At 44.9% G+C, this 22,773-nt stretch overlaps 1 protein-coding gene across 3 annotated transcripts in view; it reads right to left on the bottom strand.

Moving 5' to 3' along the window:
- FAM107B (family with sequence similarity 107 member B) overlaps window positions 1–22,773 on the bottom strand; it is an 84,046-nt gene that overhangs the window by 10,816 nt on the left and 50,457 nt on the right. For 2 of the 3 annotated variants that reach the window (XM_022580554.2, XM_022580555.2), the window contains exon 2: window positions 1,594–1,777. In XM_022580554.2, the coding sequence (XP_022436262.1) occupies window positions 1,594–1,721 (128 nt within the window). In that variant the 5' untranslated portion in view covers window positions 1,722–1,777. Of the gene's footprint in view, window positions 1–1,593; window positions 1,778–14,959; window positions 15,139–22,773 lie in introns of those variants that run through there. The other variant, XM_089906384.1, reaches the window with a different exon arrangement.

Raw genomic sequence — 22,773 nt, 5'->3', positions numbered from 1 at the left:
TTCTACTGAATAAGCGTTATTCAGACAGCATGCTAGCGTGCTGGGGACAGAAAGTAAGTCACATTCCCACATCTGGAGGGAGACACGTAGTTACAAAGAGTTCCTGGGACAGAAGATATGAGTTCTGGCAGAGGTACTCTCCGACGGAGAACTGCCATAAAAATGCCCCCTCATTCCTTTTTAAAATGTTTCATTTTTATTCTTAATTAGGCCCTTCTTCCAAAACGTTACCCCAGTGCTGAGCTTGGTCTGCACATCTTTCAGTGCAGTGGGCAGCAGCTACCTTTTCACCAAGGCTTAGCAAAAAGTGAGCAGGTGAGTGATCCACAGTTCCACAACTCAGATCAGCAAACAGTTTTACTATGAAGATCTGAAAACGGTTCTAAATGAAGCTTAACAGATCTTCTAGTAACCTTGCGTACTAATAAATAAAGCAACTTTTCATCCTCAGCTCTCCCAGTCCAGCAGCCCTGCCCATAATCACTTAAAACGCAGAGTTCCAGCCATAAAGAAGAATGAAATAGCGCCATTTGCTGCAAAACGGATGGACCTCGAGATTATCATACTAACCAAAATCAGAAAAAGACAGACAAATACCATATGATATCATTCATACGTGTAATCTAAAATACAACACAAATGAACTTATCTATGAAACAGACTCACAGACATAAAGAGGACTTGCGGTTGCCAAGGGGGGTGGGTAAGGGAAGGATGGATGGGGAGTTTGGGATTAGCAGATTCAAATTATTATATACAGAATGCATGAACAACGAGGTCCTACTGTATAGCACAGAGAACTATATTCAGTATGCTGTGATAAACCATGATGGAAAAGAATATGAAGAAGAATATATATATGTATAACTGAATCGCTTTGCTGTACAGCAGAAATTAACACAACACTGTAAATCAACTAGACTTCAATAAAATAAACTCTCAAAATTAAAAAAAGCAGAGTATACTGAACCCAATGCCCCAAATTACGTATGGCACAGATGGAACTAACAAATGGTTTACAAAGAAGACTGAAGGTAAATGTTTTGCTCCTCTCCAAAAAAAAATTAATAATAATAAAAATGATAGTAATCATTTAAAATGCTACCTAAAAACAAACAAATGAAAACACAAGAAAGGGGGTCCTTATCTACTGTTAAGTCTGATGTGGTTCTAGAGACTTCTCCCTGCCACTCTACGAATGCTGAAGTGGGCGGTATCTGTTCTCACATTTCCCCAGATATATGGGGAAAATTCAGAATTTTTACAAATCTAAGCAATAATGTATTCCTCTTCGACGCAGGACACCCTCTTTTATCCTTAATCCAGCCCCTTCTGTACAAATTCTAAACTACGCATCCGCTTGAGAAGGGGACCCAGGACCACAGAACTCCGAGAGACCCTGGGGCCGGCAGCTGAGCCTGCAGACGGCTTTACATCATGGATGCCCTGACTCAAGGATGCGAAAGGAATAGGAAGGGTTAAATATGGTCAAGAAACAAACAACTCTTCGAAGCCTTCGTAAACGTAACTAAACTTAAATCTAGTTACCTTAAAAGTCCCCTAAGGAAAACTCCGCTCAAGAAAGCATCTTACCTTTTTTGATTCATAAGAAGTTCTCTGTGAAGGTCTTGATGGTTCCGGGATGTTTTGACAGGATTGACTAGTTTCTGAGGCCTAATTAGTTCAGGATTGTCATCGTCTATATAGTCTGGCTCAGCCATGATGTTTCTCGGGATGAGATACGTGTCCTTCAGGTCAGAATCCTCCAGCGGGCTGTCTGAAACAGAAAGATGAAATTCACTGTGGCCTCTGCTCAGACGTCTGCACAGAGGCCGAGGCCCAGGACAGCCGGGCTGGTCCAGCAGCTGACACCGCATCCTCCACGGGGCCCCTTCTCCACTTCATTGAAAACTCTGAAGCTCTGTCAAAGAGATGGGGGCAGGGCTTCCCTGGTGGCGCAGTGGTTGAGAGGCCACCTGCTGATGCGGGGGACACGGGTTCGTGCCCCGGTCCGGGAGGATCCCACATGCCACGGAGCGGCTGGGCCCGTGAGCCGTGGCCGCTGAGCCTGCGCGTCCGGAGCCTGTGCTCCGCAACGGGAGAGGCCGCGACAGTGAGAGGCCCGCGTACCGCAAAAAAAATAAATAAATAACTCGTCCAGGTTAATTTTACCAGTAGTGTAAATCTCAAACTAAACAAAAATAAAAATAAAAATAAAAGGAACACCCTCCGATCTTAAAACCCATGTTCTGTATAACAAATTATGATGCTATTTTTTATTTTATTTTATTTTTTGCGGTACGCAGGCCTCTCACTGTCGCGGCCTCTCCCGTTGCGGAGCACAGGCTCCGGACATGCAGGCTCAGAGGCCATGGCTCACGGGCCCAGCCGCTCCACGGCATGTGGGATCTTCCCGGACCGGGGCACGAACCTGTGTCCCCTGCATCGGCAGGCGGACTCTCAACCACTGCGCCACCAGGGAAGCCCCTATGATGCTATTTTTATAGAAAAATCTTTTGTTCTGTACGTCTGTGTCTCTATTTCCACTTTGGAAATAAGGTCATCTACAGCATTTTTTATAAAATAGACAATTGATGGGAACATACTGCAAAGCACAGGGAATTCTACTTAATGCACTGTGGTAACCCTAAATGGGAGGGAAGTCCAAAAGGGAGGGAATATCTGTATGTGTATGGTTGATTCATTTTGTTGTGCAGTGGAGGCTAATGGAACATTGTAAAGCAACCATATTCCAATAAAATTAGTTAAAAAAAAAAAAAAAAAGAGGGCTTCCCTAGTGGCGCAATGGTTGAGAGTCCGCCTGCCGTTGCAGGGTACGCGGGTTCGTGCCCCGGTCCGGGAGGATCCCACGTGCCACGGAGCAGCTGGGCCCGTGAGCCATGGCCGCGGGGCCTGCGCGTCTGGAGCCTGTGCTCCACAGTGGGAGAGGCCGCAGCAGTGAGAGGCCCACGTACCGCCAAAAAAAAAAAAAAGAAAGAAAAATCTTTTGAAAATCAACGTGAAAATAAAGAGGACAAAAGCCCAAAGAATAAATAAATCAACTAAAACAGAAAACTTGTAGCTGCCTCATTTGTTTATATATTTTAGGTATAAACACATGATTAAGGCTCAAAATTAATGAGCAATAATATATATATCTAACAAATTACACCAAACATTCTTTAAATGCTACCTGCACTGACCTTTTAAAAACAAGCATGCCTGCAGCCCTCCCCCAAATGGAAACTCACAAACCTCGACAGTGATAGGTTAGTGACCCCATCCCAGCAGCCTGACCATGAACTCGCCCCGAGGAGAATGTGCTCCTTGGTGGAGACTGGAGAGGCACCAAACACACTTGTAGGCAGTCTTGATTTTGTTGAAAAGCCAAGAGCAGTTTCATCCTAGTTAATCAGTAGACAAGAAGGCCCATATGCTTCCATAAAAGGACTGATTTCTCTGCCCTAAACCAGGGATAACCTCCGGGACATCAAATGCAAACAGATTCCTGCCCTCCTGAGGTCAAGGTGTCAGCAGGGGTGGGGAGAAGAGTATTCCAGACACCGGAATGAGACAGGAGTCAGGAGCATGCCTGATGGGTCTGAGGGAGGACAGACACCAGCGAGGGTGGGGATGGAGAGGGACCAGTGGGGACGCAGGGGTGGGGTGAAGGCGATACGATGCGGGAACTTGAAGGCCAGTGTCAGGGCTCTGGCCTTTGCCCCGAGTGACAGCCGGGAGCCATGCAGGGCTCTGGGCAGGGAAGTGACGAGCTCTAACTCATGCATCCAGACAATGACTCTAGCTGCTGAGTGTAGGACAGACCAAGGCGGCCAAGGAAAGACGCCGCCGGGAGGTGAGTGTCAGGGGACCCAGGTGGTCTGGACCAGACAGATGCCGTTTCATCCCGGGCCTCAGGACTCCCCTAAAGGGCTGCACACGAGGTATGAGACACAGAAGGGCCGAGGATGTCTCGAAGGGGCCTGGCCTGAGCAACAGGACAGAGCGGTCGTGGTGGAGGCCGTGCGGACAGCAGATGGGGGTGAGGTCAGCAGCTCCCTTTACGACGTGTTGGGTGGGAGATGTCGCTGGACGCCTGAGTGGTGACGCGGTAACTGGGCAGCGGCTGGAGGGGATCTGCTGTTACTGAAGCCCCCAACATCTTCCTTCTTTCTCCCTGGTTTGCCCTTCTTCTAAGTGGAGACGGGAAAGGGAGTCCCGGCCTGAATCAGGCGTGTAGACCTCAAGCGTGACTGCAAACCAGGCTAAGGGAGACCTTGTGGCCCCTGCAGAGTGGACCACACTGGGGTCTGGGAAAGGTCACTTACGAGAAGGAGGGTGAACTGGCTGGGAGCCACACTGTGCGTCCCTGAGCACCCCTGGCAGTGGTGGTGGCCGGAGAACAATCTGGAGTCTGGTTCCTTTTCAGCAACTTTCCACCCTGGAGCCACGACATGGCAATAAGCATCTAACTGACCTCCTTGTTCGACTTTCTCCGCTCCGCCAACTACCTTCCCCATGGCTCCCAAGGCTGGGAAACACAGCTCTGATTGTCAGGGAACCCTCCCAGCTCACAGATCCTGTCCTCGACGAAAGGAAAGTGAACACTCACTGCTCCCTGTGTGTTGAAAAGTCCCTGCTTTCCCCACCAGCATCCTGCACCTGCACCGTGCCCTCTGGCAGGGCCGCTGATCCGCTCCCTACCCAACCCTGGACCACAAAGCCAAATCTCACTCACACCTTCAGGTCCAGACAAATGTCAGATCTTCCACGAAGCCCCCCGCCCAACTCCCCAGGTGCAATTCTCTGACCTCTAGACAACTATGGGGCTCTCTTTGCCCCCTTTTCCTAGTACTCACCAGCCTCCACCTTGTGTTGCAGCAAAATGTACATAAATCGTATCATCTCTTCACTGCAAAGACCGCATCTGGTTTACGTTCATATTCCTCAGACCCCTTGGACTGAGTCAATGAACAGTCAGTCCTTAAATGAAGGAACAGAGCCCACGAATAACTAGCAGGACAGGGAAGCCCTGGGCTGTTTGGAGTCCAGAGCAGCAAGTGAAGCCTGAAAGGACTCCGAGCAGCGAGCATCCACAGCCCGAAGGGGAGGAGGAGACAGAAATATGTCTGGGAGTAAAAGCACTTTGTAACTGGATGTTATTATTGCTACGAAACATTCTTCCAGAAAGTAACATGAAGACACTCTGGTCATATACACGCCCCTGGCCCAGTAACTGATTCATAAAGTAATTTTTTTTAACTGTTAAGTCAATGAAGGAAAATGAAGGTCAGCTCAGTACAGGAGAAGCAAACCTGGCTTGAGACCTTGGACAAAGCTTAAGATGTCTGCCCCTCGGTTCTCCCACCTTCTAAAATGGGTGTTGTTGTAAGAACAGGCTGAAGGGGCTTCCCTGGTGGCGCAGTGGCTAAGAATCCGCCTGCCAATGCAGGGGACACAGGTTCGAGCCCTGGTCCAGGAAGATCCCACATGCTGCGGAGCAACTAAGCCCGTGTGCCACAACTACTGAGCCCATGAGCCACAACTACTGAGCCCATGAGCCACAACTACTGAAGCCCGCACGCCTAGAGCCCGTGCTCCGCAACGAGAGAAGCCACCGCAATGAGAAGCCCTCACACCGCAACGAAGAGTAGCCACCACTCGCCGCAACTAGAGAAAGCCCGCACGCGGCAACAAAGACCTAATGCAGCCAAAAAAATAAATAAATAAAAATAACACTTAAAAAAAAAGAGAACAGGCTATAATGTGGATATAAGTATTCAGTATAATCTCTGGCATGTCTATGATGTCAGATTCAATAAATGGAAACTATTATTAGTCAAACTATGTGACTAAGAACATTCCATATTTTATTCAGAGGTCTGGGAAGCCCTGTATATACAAAGCTCTACCCCTCAAGGCCTTTAAAGCATAAGAGTTCTCTGAAAACATACGAGTTCAACTAGGTGACCCACAGGCACTGAAACGAAGGCACAAACATTTTCCCTCTCCTTTCTCTCCAGTTTGCCCTTCTTCACAACCAGCGTGGGGAAAGGGCCACGAAGCCCCCTTCACGTTCTCGCCGGTAACATTCAGTGGTTCTAAGACCCACTCAGGCTACAAACATTAAGAACCTTCTGCAAAGTGTAAGAAGTCTATCACACACACGTGGAGTTCTGAATGGCTCAGGCTACAGTGCAGGCAGGGTGTGTATCAAGGAAACAAGGCTGCTAGTGAGGATCTCTGATGCTGTTCTGAAGTGGAGGGGATTCACTGGAAGATTTTAAGCCATTGAATAACAACACAGATTTGCACTTTAGACATATACTAATGCTATGCCCTGAAAAATGCAACCTGATGAAAATTCTGCCTTTAATTCCTGAGAATCAAGAAATGGAAATCATCACTAAACTCCACTATCCCAGAGAGTAAGGAAATCCCATTCTTACAGATGCCTTCTGAGTCCTTGCTTTTGCATTTTTTTCCTCTTTCAAAGGTTAACTCTGGGCCCAAGCCTCTGCCTGTCCTGGGTATTTTGTGTTGATTGCTTTCCAGAGGCGAATAACCATCCCCACAGAAAAATTCCACAGCTCGACTAATAAAACAAACATTTCACTGCATCTGAGTTTCCCATCAGTCTATTCCTGACTCCAGTAGTTCATTTACATATTGTTACATCACAAAGATATTTTTTTTTGTATTTTGGCCGCAGGGCTTATGGGATCTTAGTTCCCTGACCAGGGATTGAACCCGGGCCCTCAACAGTGACAGCGCAGAGTCTTAACCACTGGACCACCAGGAATTCCCACAAAGATAAAATTTAAAACCTAATCCTTTGAGATGAAAAATCAGAATTTACAGATTATGCTAAATTCCATGTTTCCCTTAATATTTAAAATCTAATTCTACCTAGAAGCACTAATAAATGAATCCTTTAGAAAACAATACTGGGACTTCCCTGGTGGCACGGTGGCTGAGACTCCAAGCTCCCAATGCAGGGGGCCCGGGTTTGATCCCTCATCAGGGAACTAGATCTCACATGCATGCCACAACTAAGAGTTCGCATGCCACAACTAAGGAGACTGCGTGCTGCAACTAAGACCCGGTGCGACCAAATAAATAAACAAATAAATATTTTTTTAAACAATGAAAAAAGTAAAAAGGAAGAAGACAATACCTGAAACCTGTCGGTGCATGCAGGTTACAGCTGTACTAGAACCAAGCGAAGCTAAACAATTAAACATCTGAACTGCTGCGACTTCTTCTGGAAAGCGCAAAGTAATTCCAAGGCAGTTTTTAAGAGCATTTGTTTCCCAGGCTGTCTCTAAGAGATTCTAGCAACCCTCTCACGATACCCTGAAAAACCCAAGTCATTTAAGATCGCAGGCCAGCCAAGTCCAGGCCTGGGTCAACCTGGAAGGGGAACGGCTGTCTCTGGACCCACGGGAATCTCCTGCAATAGCCACTGTTCCCAGAAGGGAGGCTGGCTGGCTGTGAGGAGAAAGGCCTTGAGAGACCAGAGAGTGAGTTAAAATGGGAATTTCTCCCAAACAGCCCAGGGCTCCACTTACAAACTCCTAAGCCTGGGGTGAACCTAAGGACTCAGTCTCGTTGCCAGGAGACAGTGGCAGCATCTGGTACCCAAAGGCATCAGACAAGTGCCCAGATGACCTCTGTGGCCACAAACCTAATAAACTAAGGCTGACAAATGACGCCAAACCACAGCCATCCACAAGAGCTCATAAATGTGATTTTTCCAGCTCTACCCGGCCCACTGCTGCTAGAACTTCAGACCCGCAATAAACGGGCCACAAAGATGCTGCTGTACATATGCCAAACACTGACGCGCTTGGGAAAATACCAAACTAGTATTCTCATCGGTTTTTTCATCCCCCAAAAATGTATTTTTACAAAAAAAATAAGGCACGTATTTTATATTTAGAAGATGGGAAAGAAGTCAAGAAAAACCTCGGGAAGACAGAACGCGTGCCAAGGTTAAAGATAAGCTGGTCAGGGTGAGGCGGGACCAACCAGTAGGTGGCGATAGCTCCGCAAATCACGAGGTGCCCATTTCCAGGATGACACCCACGCCTCACCCCGAAAAAGCATCAGAGAGATGCCACGAAAGGAATCCATTGTGGATTCACTGTGCATCTTCCCTCGATGTTGTCCACAAGCTTCTCCCCATCATTTCAGCCTCATGACGGCCCAATGAGGCAGGAGGTTTTATTCCCTATGAAGTCCCCAAATTCCCTATAGGCTCAGACAGCTTCAAGGCCACGGGCTCCAGGTCACACCAACTGGGTCTAAATTCCAGTTCTCTCATTTACTGTAAGTGTGACTTTGGGCCAAGTTTTCTCACCAGTTTAAAAAGAAGAAGAAGAGGTAGAAGAAGTGGAAGAGGAAGAAGCAGCAGCAGCAGGGGAAAGATTATCTTATAGGGTTATGAAGAATAAATGAGAAATGCACACCCAATGCAGGGCCTGGAATAGTAAGCGTCCAGTAAATGTCACCTGTGATGAGTGCTGTCATCGGCAACAAATAACAACTAGTAAAAATAACCCTGTTACTGCTGCCCCAGGTTACACAGCTACGAAAGGGCAGGACCAGGATTTGAACTAGAGTCTGTCTGATTCCACGGGTATGCCCTCAAGCATCCCACTCTTCTGGGCCGTGATAATGGTGGGGCAGGGGGAGGCAGGAGAGGAGACAACAGGTTTTGCTTTAACAGGATGACTTTCTCTCTCAGAAAGCTTTTAGAAGCTTTATGACATCATAGCTTTATAACCCCAACCAGAAAACATCTTGCAGAAAGTCACACTAATGTGGGGAAAGGTTGCGAGAGGGACACAGTTTCTTTAAAACATATAAATGTTTTTATAAGGATGCTCAGAGTAGCGATATTCATAACAGCCCCAAACTGGAGGCAACCCAAATGTCCATTAACCGTTGGATGGAGAAGTAGATGGTGGTGTGAGGATATAATGGAAGAATACACAGCAATGAGAACAGCAGCATGACCGAACCTCACAAATATAACGTCAGCAAAAGAAGCCAGACACACAGGAGTCCATCCTGGATCATTCCATGGATCTGATGTTCAAAACAGGCAAACCCAGCCTCTGGTGTCAGATGTCAGGATAACGGTTACCTTGGGAGCAGAGAGGCAGTGGATGGGGAGAAAGGGGGCTTCTGGGGTGCTGGTAAGGTTCTGTTTTCTGATACAGGTTCTGGTTACACAGGCACATTCACTATGAAAATTCACCAATCAGTTCACTTTTGGGGCTCATGCCCTGCTCTGTATGCATATTATCCCTCAATAGATACAGTACATATTAAATAGCTATTAAACTTACAATCTAGGGATCATTCAGTTGCTGCTATATTATTACAGTTTTGTTATTTCATCCATTTTAAACCCTGTTCAGTCCATGAGAAGTAATACCACCAGGTTTGAAGACCACCCATCCTGGATTAGAAGCCTGGTTATGCCACTTACCAGTTATGTGATTTTGTACAAATGACTTAACCTGTATCTTGATTTCCTCACCTGTAAATCAGGGCTCGTACACCCACATTTGCAGAACTGTCCCAAGCATTAAAAAAAACTTAAGGAAAACATTTACCATACGTCGTACCAGCCCATGTGGCAGATGTTCAATAAACTGGACAGTTAAGTAGTTCCAACAAATTAACTCATTCATCTAACTCTCCATGAATCAATGTCCTATCACAGTGAAAAATGGACGACCACGCACTACAAGTATACTATTTTAGACCAAGTTTAATGGTGAACCCCATCTTGGCCTCTGCTCATTTTCCCAATTTGGACTTAGATGGGAGAGAGAGAGAGAGTCAGGGAGGGACGAAGTGGAGGGGAGAAAACAAAATCCCTGACGGCACAGCCAAAGCACAGAGACGAGCCCGCAGCCCAGGGCTGGGATGCCGTGAAAACCCTGACCATTTCCCAGTCTCTGGGCTTCAGTCTTCTTATCTTTACAGCTGAATGGCTATGTCGCCCTGATTTCTCAGTAATCTGTTATAAATGACTACGCTGCGTACAGAGCTATCATACAAATGCGAGGGATCTATAAAAACGTAAGTTAGTCCAATATAAAGAGTCTAACTGTTCAAACATCAAGTCACTCTTATTAGTGGTCACGATTTACTTAACCTCCCATGGCCCGCGTGGAATCTGAACTCACGACCCAATGGCAGACAACTCTACAAAAAAAACAAAACAGAAAACAGGCAAGATCTTTTCAGAGGCATGTTTTGCACAATGTTCAGTCAAACCCTGTGGGAAAGGGGTGGGTAGAGAAGCAATGGGTGGAAGACAGACAGCAAAAGTGTCCCGCCAAAGCACAATACTTTACACTTCTGCACCGCACTGGTCCTATAAGTAAAGCGTATTGCTCCTGCATGTTTCTAATCACATTTCTACACTGTTAACAGTGCATTTTTCAGTATAATCTAACACAAAATTACTCAAACGCCTGGAATGTCAGGACCTCAGAGAACGCTTATACCTAAGTTGGGCACCCAAGACCCTGCCGGTTCCTGATCAGAAGAAAGTGATGCTGACAGTCAGCAGATGCAAGTATCGGTTGCTTTCCATGGAAACCAGCAAATTAACCCTGTGACTGAATTCCTTCTGCCTTCTAGCTCCCCAAAGTCTAATGCTTTGCTGAAAATATTTTAAAAAGAAAGAAAAAAAAAGAGAAAGGAGTTTGCTATGTTGCCTAATGAGGTCATGCTCAAAGCCTAAGTAAAAGTTAAAAGAAAAAGCAAAAGCAGTTCTTGAATAATCTGGTTTTGCTAGAAAGGTGGATATTCAAGCTTCCTTGGAAGACTGGGAAGACAAACTATACAGAGAAAATGAAAACAAAAACAAAAACCACTCTGTGGGTGTGAGAAAAAAAAAAGTCTCTATGGCTTCCCTGGCAGTCCAGCGGTTAAGACTTCGTGCTTCCACTGCAGGGGGCGCGGGTTTGATCGCTGGTCAGGGAAGTAAGGGAAGTCTCTAGGTAGAACAAAACTAATAAAACTAATATAAAACTGATAAAAAAAAATTCCCTGAGCTGCTTGGTGGAGGGAGGAAGGGAAAATGGTGAAAGAGGTGAATAAAATCCTTCAAGGGCTCTCAGCCAACGATGACATCCCTCCGTCCCTGCAGGCGGCTGATCCAGGTGATGTTTCACTCCGATAACTAAACAAGTCCCAGAATTTCAGATGAGACATGGATTCTCTACATTCCCTCCCTCTGCCTCCAGAGAAGATTCTAGAATTCCCTGGTAGACGACAGCACTAACTCTGCAAGCACTGAGCACGCCTGAAGGAAGGAGAAGGGCCAGCCGGCGGGGGCCTCACCGGCGGGGGGACCCCAGCACAGCTGCAGGAGGGCCACCACCTCCGCACGGGGAGCGGCAGGGCCTGCTGTGTCGCTCACGTTCCCACAGGACAACAGCACAGGGTGGCTTCTCATCCAAGCAGATGCACTCGGGCTTCTCCCCAAGGAAACACCTGGGCCTGAGTAAGAATCAACAGGGATTTCAACCTGGAAGGACCTTAGCCAACCTCCTGCTTCCCAACTGCTACCTGGGGGGCAGATGTTCTTTCAGAACCAAGGTCCTGTGCTCTGGCCCCCAGGCCTGTCCACAGGGGCTGTCTGTGACCTGTAAGGCACTAGGGACAAAAAGCCACCACTGGATGCCTAGCAGAAAGAGTGCAGAAAACCTCCCAGTCCACGAATATGGGGTGCTCCTGGCTTCCTGGGGTACATTCTCCCCAGCCTCTCCCTGGAATTCAAAGCTGCTGTCCATCTCCTTCTTGATCTGAAAGTCAGCCCCTTGGACAACCCTCTCTCCTGGGCCTCCCCGCACCGGAGGCCCAGGTGCCCTCTTCCAGCCTGATCTCTTGGTGCCAAGAGTTCTCAGGATCAGGCCCAGCCTAGACCCTCCTCTGGGTCCCCAACGCCCTCGGCCCTCCCTCTCTGTGAGCCATTTCTCGGTGGGATGCTTCCCTCTCCTGAATCTCCCCACGGCCACTCCCCCAGGCCACCTCCCTCTTGTCTGCAGTGCTGAGAACAATTTCACGCGGTACTCCCTTCCCGTGTGAACTTGACACTTACGAGTCAGTTCTTCATGCATCTCCAAGTGGTCCCCCTTGAAGGACCGATGTGCGTCCCTTCAGAAAGGAAAAGACCCCCGACTGACTTAAGTCATCCCCCCACCTGGAGCACAACGCCTCGCACTTATGCCATCCAGAGCGGAATTAGCCCCCCTTTAAGCAGCTGACGAAGAAGAACCAGCAGGAAGCTGGGGCCACCGACGCTCTGTGCCTACGGCTGAGCTCCAGGGGCCAGCGGTACATCTGGCTTTACTCCCTCCTGCGTTCCCAGCACTGAGCTGGGCGCCACCCCGTGGGCACCCGACAGAACTGCACCGAATACAGGGGGCAGATGCTGAAGCGACAGAGAATCCAAACGAAGGAGCTCATCCCGGGAAGCTTTCCCTGATTCCTCCTGCAGTTTCCCTCCTTTCTGTCCCAACAGGACGCCGTTAACACTTCTCTAAGGATGCTCATGGCTGCCTGTATGAAAACTACAAGTTTGCTTATCCCTCACATTAAAGTTGCAAAGGAAAGGCCTGACTCTTCCTCATTTCTTATCCCCAGAAACACCACTATGAGCCTTCCGCGTACTGTTGAACTCAATTTGACCTGTTGACAAGTGAGGTGCAGAGCTCAGGCTTACAGAAGGGGCCAAAAACAGGGGAGGGGGAGAGAGGGCACCTCATGCTTTGAACAGACTCTGTCTTCACTTGATCTTCAAAGAGCACAGAATGAGTGAGAGACAAAAGCTCCTGGTTCTCCTGATACAGATCAGTCCAGGGAACCAAATGCCCGTTTTTCTAGCCCAGTAGATGATGCTCCCTCTTGCACAAGATGACTCCCCGAAACCCTCACTCCAAGTCCATAACGTGAATTGCTGCGTACGAGCTAGGAGTCTTTTGCCCCAGAAAGATAACTCAGATTGTTGTCTGCTGGGAAATAAATCTGAGTGCGCTGGCTTGCATAAATATTCCCGTGAAGTAATTAGCACTTCATTAACATGCGGCCCATCAATCTGCACAAACCTCTAAGCAACTGAAATGCTGTCCAATTAACAGATTTTTTAAATAATTGATCACCTTAAACTCATTAGCCTTAAAATTGCCATAGGCTGATAAATTACACTTATCAAATAACATTTGATAGATGACCATTAAGTGGTTCAGAGTCTCTCTCTCTCTCCTAGGTGAAGCAGCATGATGAGATCTGAAGTTCAGGGATCCTTGAGTCTACCCGTTGAAGAGTGTTCTGTGGTCTAACAGTGTCACCCAGTGGCAGAAGTCTCACGGTTGTGTTCAGAGCAGCTGTTGCTTTTTAAAAGAAGTATTTGTCACATGTGTTTCTTTACTAAAAGGAAAAGGAGAAAACTATTCTGGGGGAATTGCTCTAAGAAAACTAGTGTGTGTAAATTCTAGAAAACACGGCACTGGCATAAGACAGCTCCCCTACGTCCAAGATTACTTTGAAGCCTTGGGGGACCGTACAGACGTGTGCAGACATGACGAGAGACACAAGGGAAGTTCCTGTGACTCAGGGACGGTGCAGGTTTGACATGAAATCAATTCAGTGTCCCAGGGCTGAGCAATAGGGTCACCCCCTGCTGTCTGCTTTCTCGTCCACCATTCGGCCACTTCAATTCTCAAAAGCTTGGCTCTCCCAGAACAAGGAGAAAAAACCCAGCCAATTCTGTTCCAAGGTTGACTATCTGATTTTAGAAGCTTATGAGGTGACGCTTAATTGAAAATAATAAATTATTTAACTTCCTTATCGGTACAAAGAGAAGACTGGACCAGATAACCCTTGAGATCCCTTCCTGGTTCTAACATTCTGATAATACAGAAGAGTTCGGCTGGTCTGTCACTCCCCACAGCACAGGGGCTTCTGACCCAAGGCTGTGGAACTCTGGCCCCACCATCAGGGCCAGACAGACCACGGAGGTGCCCCAGTACGTTCCACGCACACCCCACCTTGGTCTCCACTCCTCTCGTTCCTGTCCCCAGTGCATCACATCTACGATGAGCAGGCTTTCTGCTCGTGATTGCTGCACTTCCCCAGATGCAGCCACCCTCCCTCGAGTCCCTCTAGAAGAGTCTCAGTCACTTGGTCCAGGGCTAGAGCTGCCCACATAGGATGGGGTGCAGACTAGACTTTATTAAACCAAAACTCCCAATCCAGGGGGCTCCCAATACTCTAGTCAAGAATCACACATACACCATATACGATCAATAAAAACAAAGCATTGTTTATTCCTCTTTGCATAAAATCACCTACAGCAATTAGATATTACACTATAATTGAATTAATTCAAGTCTGACTCCTGAAACTACCCTGAAATCAAGCCACAATTCAGCCCTCTTTAGGATTGGTTCAAGACGGCGGAGTAGAAGGACGTGCTCTCACTCCCTCTTGTGACAGCACCGGAATCACAACTAACTGCTGAACAATCATCGACAGGAAGACACTGGAACTCACCAGAAAAGATACCCACATCCAAAGACAAAGGAGAAGCCACGATGAGACGGCAGGAGGGGCGCAATCACAATAAAATCGAATCCCATAACCTCTGGGTGGGTGACTCACAGACTGGAGAACACTCATACCACAGAAGTCCACCCACTGGAGTGAAGGTTCTGAGCCCCATGTCAGGCTTCCCAACCTGGGGGTCCAGCAACCAGAGGAGGAATTCCTAGAGAACCAGACTTTGAAGGCTAGTGGGATTTGACTGCAGGACTTTGACAGGACTGGGGGAAAGAGAAGCTCTACTCTTGGAGGGCACACACAAAGTAGTGTGTGCATGGGGACCCAGGGGAAGGAGCAGTGACCCCAGGGGAGACTGAACCAGACCTACCTGCTAGCGTTGGAGGGTCTCCTGCAGAGGCGGGGGATGGCTGTGGCTCACCTTGGGGACAAGGACACTGGCAGCAGAAGTTCTGGGAAGTACTCCTTGGCGTGAGCCCTCCCAGAGTCTGTCATTGGCCCCACCAAAGAGCCCAGGTAGGCTCCAGCATTGGGCTGCCTCTGGCCAAACAACTAACAGGGAGGGAACCCAGCCCCACCCATCAACAGTGAAGTGGATTAAAGTTTTACTGAGCTCTGCCCATCAGAGCAACAGTCAGCTCTACCCACCACCAGTCCCTCCCATCAAGCCTCTTACATAGCCTCATCCACCAGAGGGCAGAGAGCAGAAGCAAGAAGAACTACAATCCTGCAGCCTGTGGAACAAAAGCCACATTCACAGAAAGATAGACAAGCTGAAAAGGCAGAGGACTATGTAACACATGAAGGAACAAGATAAAACCCCACAAAAACAACTAAATGAAGTGGAGATAGGCAACTTTCCAGAAAAAGAATTCAGAATAATGATAGTGAAGATGATCCAGGACCTTGGAAAAAGAATGGAGGCAAAGACCGAGAAGATGCAAGAAATGTTTAATAAAGACCTAGAATAATTAAAGAACAAACACACAGAGATGAACAATACAATAAATGAAATGAAAAATATACTAGAAGCAATCAATAATGGAATAACTGAGGCAGAAGAATGGATAATTGACCTGGAAGACAGAACGGTGGAATTCACTGCAGCAGAACAGAATAAAGAAAAAGGAATGAAAAGAAATGACAGACCTCTGGGATAACATTACATGCACCAACATTCACATTATAGGGGTCCCAGAAGGAGAAGAGAGAGAGAAAGGACCCAACAAAATATTTGAAGAGATTATAGTCAAAAACTTCCCTGACATGGGAAAGGAAATAGCCACCCAAATACAGGAAGTGCAGAGAGTCCTAGGCAGGATAAACCCAAGGAGAAACATGCTGAGACACAGAGTAATCAAACTGACAAAAATTAAAGGCAAAGAAAAATTATTAAAAGCAAAAAGGAAAAAACAACAAATAACATACAAGGGAACTCCCATAAGGTAAACAGCTGATTTCTCAGCAGAAACTCTACAAGCCAGAAGGGAGTGGCATAATATACTTCAAATGATGAAAGAGAAGAACCTACAACCAAGATTACTCTACCCAGCAAGGATCTCACTCAGATTTGACGGAGAAATCAAAAGCTTTACAGACAAGCAAAAGCTAAGAGAACTCAGCACCACCAAGCCAGCTCTACAACAAATGCTAAAGGAACTTCTCTAAGTGGGAAACACAAGAGAAGGACCTACAAAAACAATTAAGAAAATGGTAATAGGAACATACATATCAATAATTACCTTAAATATGAATGGATTAAATGCTCCAACCAAAAGACACAGGCTCGCTGAACGGATACAAAAACAAGACCCATATATATGCTGTCTACAAGAGACCCACTTCAGACCTAGGGACACATTCAGACTGAAAGTGAGGGGATGGAAAAAGATATTCCATGCAAATGGAAATCAAAAGAAAGCTGGAGTAGCAATACTCGTATCAGATAATATAGACTTTAAAATAAAGAATGTTACAAGAGACAAGGAAGGATGCTACATAATGATCAATGAATCAATCCAAGAAGAAGATATAACAATTATAAATATACATGCACCCAACACAGGAGCACCTCAATACATAAGGCAAATGCCAACAGCTATAAAAGAGGAAATCGGCAGTAACACAATAACAGTGGGGGACTTTAACACCAATGGACACATCATCCAGACAGGACATTAATAAGGAAACACAAGCTTTAAATGACACAATAGACCAGATAGATTTAATTGATATTTATAGGACATTCCATCCAAAAACAGCAAATTACACTTTCTTCTCAAGTGCACATGGAAAATTCTCCAGTATAGATCATATCTTGGGTCACAAATCAAGCCTCAGTAAATTTAAGAAAACTGAAATCATATCAAGCATCTTTTCCGACCACAAGGCTATGAGATTAGAAATCAATTAGAGGGAAAAAAACGGAAAAAACAGAAACACATGGGAGCTAAACAGTACGTTACTAAATATCCAAAAGATCACTGAAGAAATCAAAGAGGAAATCAAAAAATACCCGGAGACAAATGACAATGAAAACATGACGATCCAAAACCTATGGGATGCAGCAAAAGCAGTTCTAAGAGGGAAGTTTACAGCAATAAAATCCTATCTCAAGAAACAAAAAAAATCTCAAATAAACAATCTAACCTTACGCCTAAAGGACCTAGAGAAAGAAGAACAAACAAAACCCAAAGTTAGCAGAAGGAAAGAAATCATAAAGAGCAGAGCAGAAATAAATGAAACAGAAACAAAGAAAACAATAGCAAAGATCAATAAAACTAAAAGCTGGTTCTTTGGGAAGATAAAATTGATAAACCATTAGCCAGCCTCATCACGAAAAAAAGGGAGAAGACTCAAATCAGTAAAATTAGAAATGAAAAAGGAGAAGTTACAACAGACACCGCAGAAATACAAAGCATCATAAGAGACTACTACAAGCAACCCTACGCCAGTAAAATGGACAACCTGGAAGAAATGGACAAATTCTTAGAAAGGTATAATCTTCCAAGACTGAACCAGGATGAAATAGAAAATATGAACAGACCAATCACAGGTAATGAAATTGAAAATGTGATTAAAAATTTTCCAACAAACAAAAGTCCAGGACCAGATGGCTTCACAGGCAAATTCTATCAAACATTTAAAGAAGAGTTAACACCCATCCTTCTCAAACTCTTCCAAAAAATTGCAGAGGAAGGAACACTCCCAAACTCATTCTATGAGGCCACTTTCACCCTGCTACCGAAACCAGACAAAGATACTACAAAAAATAAAATTACAGAACAACATCACTGATGAATATAGATGCAAAAATCCTCAGCAAAATACCAGCACACAGAATCCAACAACACATTAAAAGGATCATACATCAAGATCAAGTGGGATTTATCCCAGGGATGCAAAGATTCTTCAATATACGCAAATCAATCAATGTGATACACCATATTAACAAACTGAAGAATAAAAACCATATGATCATCTCAACAGATGCAGAAAAAGCTTTTGACAAAATTCAACATCCATTTATGATAAAAACTCTCCAGAAGGTGGGGACAGAGGGAACCTACCTCAACATAATAAAGGCCATATACGACAAAACCACAGCAAACATCATTCTCAATGGTGAAAGGTGAAAGAATTTCCTCTAAGATCAGGAAAAGGACAAGGATGTCCACTCTCACCACTCTTATTCAACATAGTTTTGGAAGTCCTAGCCACAACCATCAGAGAAGAAAAAGAAATAAAAGGAATCCAAATTGGAAAAGAAGAAGTAAAACTGTCGCTGTTTGCAGATGACATGATACTATACATGGAGAATCCTAAAGATGCCACCAGAAAACTACTAAAGCTAATCAATGAATTTGGTAAAGTTGCAGGATACAAAATAAAGCACAGAAATCTCTTGCATTCCTATACAATAACGACAAAAGATCAGAAAGAGAAATTAAGGCAACAATCCCATTCACCATTGCAACAAGAAGAATAAAATACCTAGGAGTAAACCTACCTAAGGAGGTAAAAGACCTGTGTGCAGAAAACTATAAGACACTGATGAAAGAAATCAAAGATGACACAAATAGGTGGAGAGATATACCATGTTCTTGGATTGGAAGAATCAATTTTGTGAAAATGACTATAGTACCCAAAGCAATCTACAGATTCAATGCAACCCCTATCAAATTACCAACAGCATTTTTTATGGAACCAGAACAAAAAATCTTAAAATTTGTATAGAGACACAAAAGCCTGAATAACCAAAGCAATCTTGAGGGAAAAAAAACGGAGCTGGAGGGGCTTCCCTGGTGGCACAGTGGTTGAGAGTCCGCCTGCCAATGCAGGGGACATGGTGGCACACGCCGCAGAGCGGCTGGGCCCGTGAGCCATGGCCGCTGAGCCTGCGCGTCCGGAGCCTGTGCTCCGCAACAGTAGAGGCCACAACAGTGAGAGGCCCGCGTACCACAAAAACAAACAAACAAACAAAAAAAACGGAGCTGGAGGAATCAGACTCCCTGACTTCAGAATATACTACAAAGCTACAGTAATCAAGACAATATGGTACTGGCCCAAAAAGAGAAATATAGATCAATGGTACAGGATAGAAAGCCCAGAGATAAACCCACACACCTATGGTCAACTAATCTATGATAAAGGAGGCAAGGATATAAAATGGAGAAAAGACAGTCTCTTCAATAAGTGGTGCTGGGAAAACTGGACAGCTACATTTAAATGAAAGAAATTAGAACACTCCCTAACACCATACACAAAAATAATCTCAAAATGGATTAAAGACCTAAGTGTAAGACCAGACACTATAAAACTCTTAGAGGAAAACACAGGAAGAACACTCTTTGACATAAATCACAACAAGATCTTTTTGACCCACCTCCTAGAGTAATGGAAATAAAAACAAAAATAAAAAATGGGACCTAGTGAAACTTAAAAGCTTTTGCACAGCAGAGGAAACTATAAACAAGATGAAAAGACAACCCTCAGAATGGGAGAAAACATTTGCAAATGAATCAATGGACAAAGGATTAATCTCCAAAATATATAAATAGCTCATGCAGCTCAATATTAAAAAAACAAACAACTCAATCAAAAAATGGGCAAAAGACCTAAACAGACATTTCTCCAAAGAACACATACAGATGGCCAAGAGGCACATGAAAAGCTGCTCAACATCACTGATTATTAGAGAAATGCAAATCAAAACTACAATGAGGTATCACCTCACACTGGTCAGAATGGCCGTCATCAGAAAATCTACAAACAACAAACACTGGAGAGGGTGTGGAGAAAAGGGAACCTTCTTGCACTGTTGGTGGGAATGTAAACTGATACAGCCACTATGGAGGACAGTATGGAGGTTCCTTGAAAAAATAAAAATAGAATTACCATATGACCCAGCAATCCCATTACTGGGCATATACCCAGAGAAAACCACAATTCAAAAAGAGTCATGTACCACAGTGTTCACTGCAGCACTGTTTACAATAGCCAGGTCATGGAATCGACCTAAATGCCCATCAACAGACGAATGGATAAAGGAGATGTGGTACATATGTACAATGGAATATTACTCAGCCATAAAAAGGAACGAAACTGGGTCATTTGTAGAGATGTGGATGCACCTAGAGACTGTCATACAGAGTGAAGTAAGTCAGAAGGAGAAAAACAAATATCGTATATTAATGCATATATGTGGAATCTAGAAAAATGGTACAGATGAACCCGTTTGCAAGGCAGAAACAGAGACACAGACGTGGAGAACAAACATATGGACACCAAGGGGGGAACGTGCTGGTGGTGGTGTGATGAATTGGGAGATTGGGATTGACATATATACACTAATATGTATAAAATAGATAATAAGAATGTGTCATATAAAAAGTAAATTAAATTTAAAAAATTTCAGCCCTCTTGCTTCTCCTCTAGTTTTTCTTGACATGTCTTTGTCTTCTCTATAAATCCATCTTCTTCCTGCCAACTCCCACCAAAGTCCAAATACACAGGAGCTTCAGAGAGTCAATGACAGTTCTTTCTCATTGCCTTACGTTCAGAAAATCACTGTCTACTCTCATAGACTACCCGTAAGAAGATATATTTTTGCCACTTCCTGTCTGAAGAATGTGTGGGCAGTGTGTGACAAAAGGCTTGACCACGTACATACCCGTGAATCTGGTAATTCCCCTTGCAGGAATTACTCCAAGGAGGTAATCAGACAAGGACACAAAACATATAAGAATATGTGTAAGAATATTTTATGTATGATTTATGATAGTGAAAAAGGAAAGAAACCACTTAAATGCGATACAGTGCAGCTTTAATAAAATCATATTGTTAGAATAAATAATGAAAGGGGAAATATTCACGATGTATGAAATGAGAGAAAAATTTCAGGTTCCAAAACAGTATGTCCTTTATTTTCTAGTCTGTGCGTTTGCATGAACAAAAGCTTTTCAGAGTGTCACCCAATGACCAGCAGTATCCACATCGCCAGGGAGCTTGTTCAGTGCAAATGCCCTAGCTGAAAGGCACTGGATCAGAATCGCTGGGGCAGGGCACAGAGATCTGTTTTTTTGTTTACTGTGTGCCACACCACCTCTGAGGTAGATACTAAAATTTGCCCCATCGTGCAGATGGGGAAATTGAGGCCCAGAGAGACTAGGTAACTCACCCAAGGCTGCAAAGCCAGTAAGTGGCAGCTCGCACAGCTAGCTCCAGAGTCCGCACTCCGCACCACTCTGCTCTAGGGCCTCTCTAGGATAAATCTTATATTTGGAAGTGTGCTCTGTGCTTCTTCCCCGAAATCAACAGCATGATGCATCCCACCCATCCTTGTGTCTTCTTCCTAGTGTTTCAGCACTTCTGTTACAAAGTTATTGATGGGGGAAAGAGGCGCTGCCACTATCGCTGGTACCACCATTGACAAACCTCGTGGAGAAGACCTGCCTGAAGTCTTAATAAAAAGATGGTTTGATTTAAGTGCACATTAAATAACAGCCCACATTAGCAGAAACCTTAATGCCCTTGAGTGACAGCATGGAGCGTGACACGGGTTTAACACGGAAGGCCTTCCTATCACCAGCTAGAGTGGGGCTGTCACTGGCGATTCCATAAACACCCTTGACAAACCACCCGGCCTATCACCTTTGAAATTATGCAACTTTTGATCAATTTCTTTTACTTTTTTGGTTTCTGCCTTCAAAATTTGCATGTAACGTAATACTTTGATTTTTATATGATGCTATTTTATATTCACAAAATTCAAGTTTGCAAACAAACACCACCAGCCTTTATTCCCAAACTGCAAATTTCTGAATAAAGGAGGCTACCTTGGCACATTTACTGTATGTGATTTTCTAAGGAGGAAACACCTCAGTCATTCATTTCAGGAGACTACAAAGGGGATGGATGGACTGGGAAGATGGTGGGTTTAGGCCTGGTCCCTCCTGAGAGGAAGGAAACCACACAGACCAGAAAAAAACTTCCTGCTGGACTAGCTTTCAAAGCCCTCAAATATTCCTGTCTTCAAGAGGGGAATAATAATTTCATAAAATGCATGACCTGGTCCAGCTGGGCACCCAAACAAATATTTTCAAAAGCGGAGACTATCTTCAAAAGGACTCAATTTAGAAAGAGCAGAGACCATCTGCTCAACTTCCCCAGCACCACACATGAGGAAACTGAGGCCCAGGGAGACTGAAGCTTGGCTAAGTTCACACAGAAAGTGGCCACGCCTGGACTGAAACCTGTGTCTGCCTCTGGCCCTCACTTGGCTGGAAATACACCGCCTCTCTCACTTCTGACTCCTATACTGAATTTTCTAAATTGATTTTCTACATTTCCTACTCATTTTGGGGTGGGGGGTGTTTTTGACACTAACATCACCATTAACATTACCATCAATAACGGGATGGCATCTTTGAAGATGATAATATGTTTCAGTTGTAAGTAGCCACACTTCCATCTGCTTCTATATCCTGCCAAATTCCAGAAAACTACAAAGTCACTGTGATGATTTAAAAAAAAAAAAAATGCCTCTTAGGGTAGGAGAAAACGACTCGTTTGCCTTTTTTTTTTAACCTGATATTGACACTGAGTAACCATAACATTAAAAACCAGTGACAGCTCAGACACAGTGACTTAAGACACCCTCTTTAGACTCTCCATCTTATCCTT

This window comes from Delphinapterus leucas, chromosome 2, assembly GCF_059928025.1.
Source record: "Delphinapterus leucas isolate spDelLeu-1000000601 "Yukka" chromosome 2, BTC_Dleu_Yukka2, whole genome shotgun sequence".
In the NCBI taxonomy this organism is placed as follows: domain Eukaryota; kingdom Metazoa; phylum Chordata; class Mammalia; order Artiodactyla; family Monodontidae; genus Delphinapterus; species Delphinapterus leucas.
The sequence above is the reverse complement of the archived record's forward strand: the minus strand, read 5'-3'. Positions and strand labels throughout refer to the sequence as shown.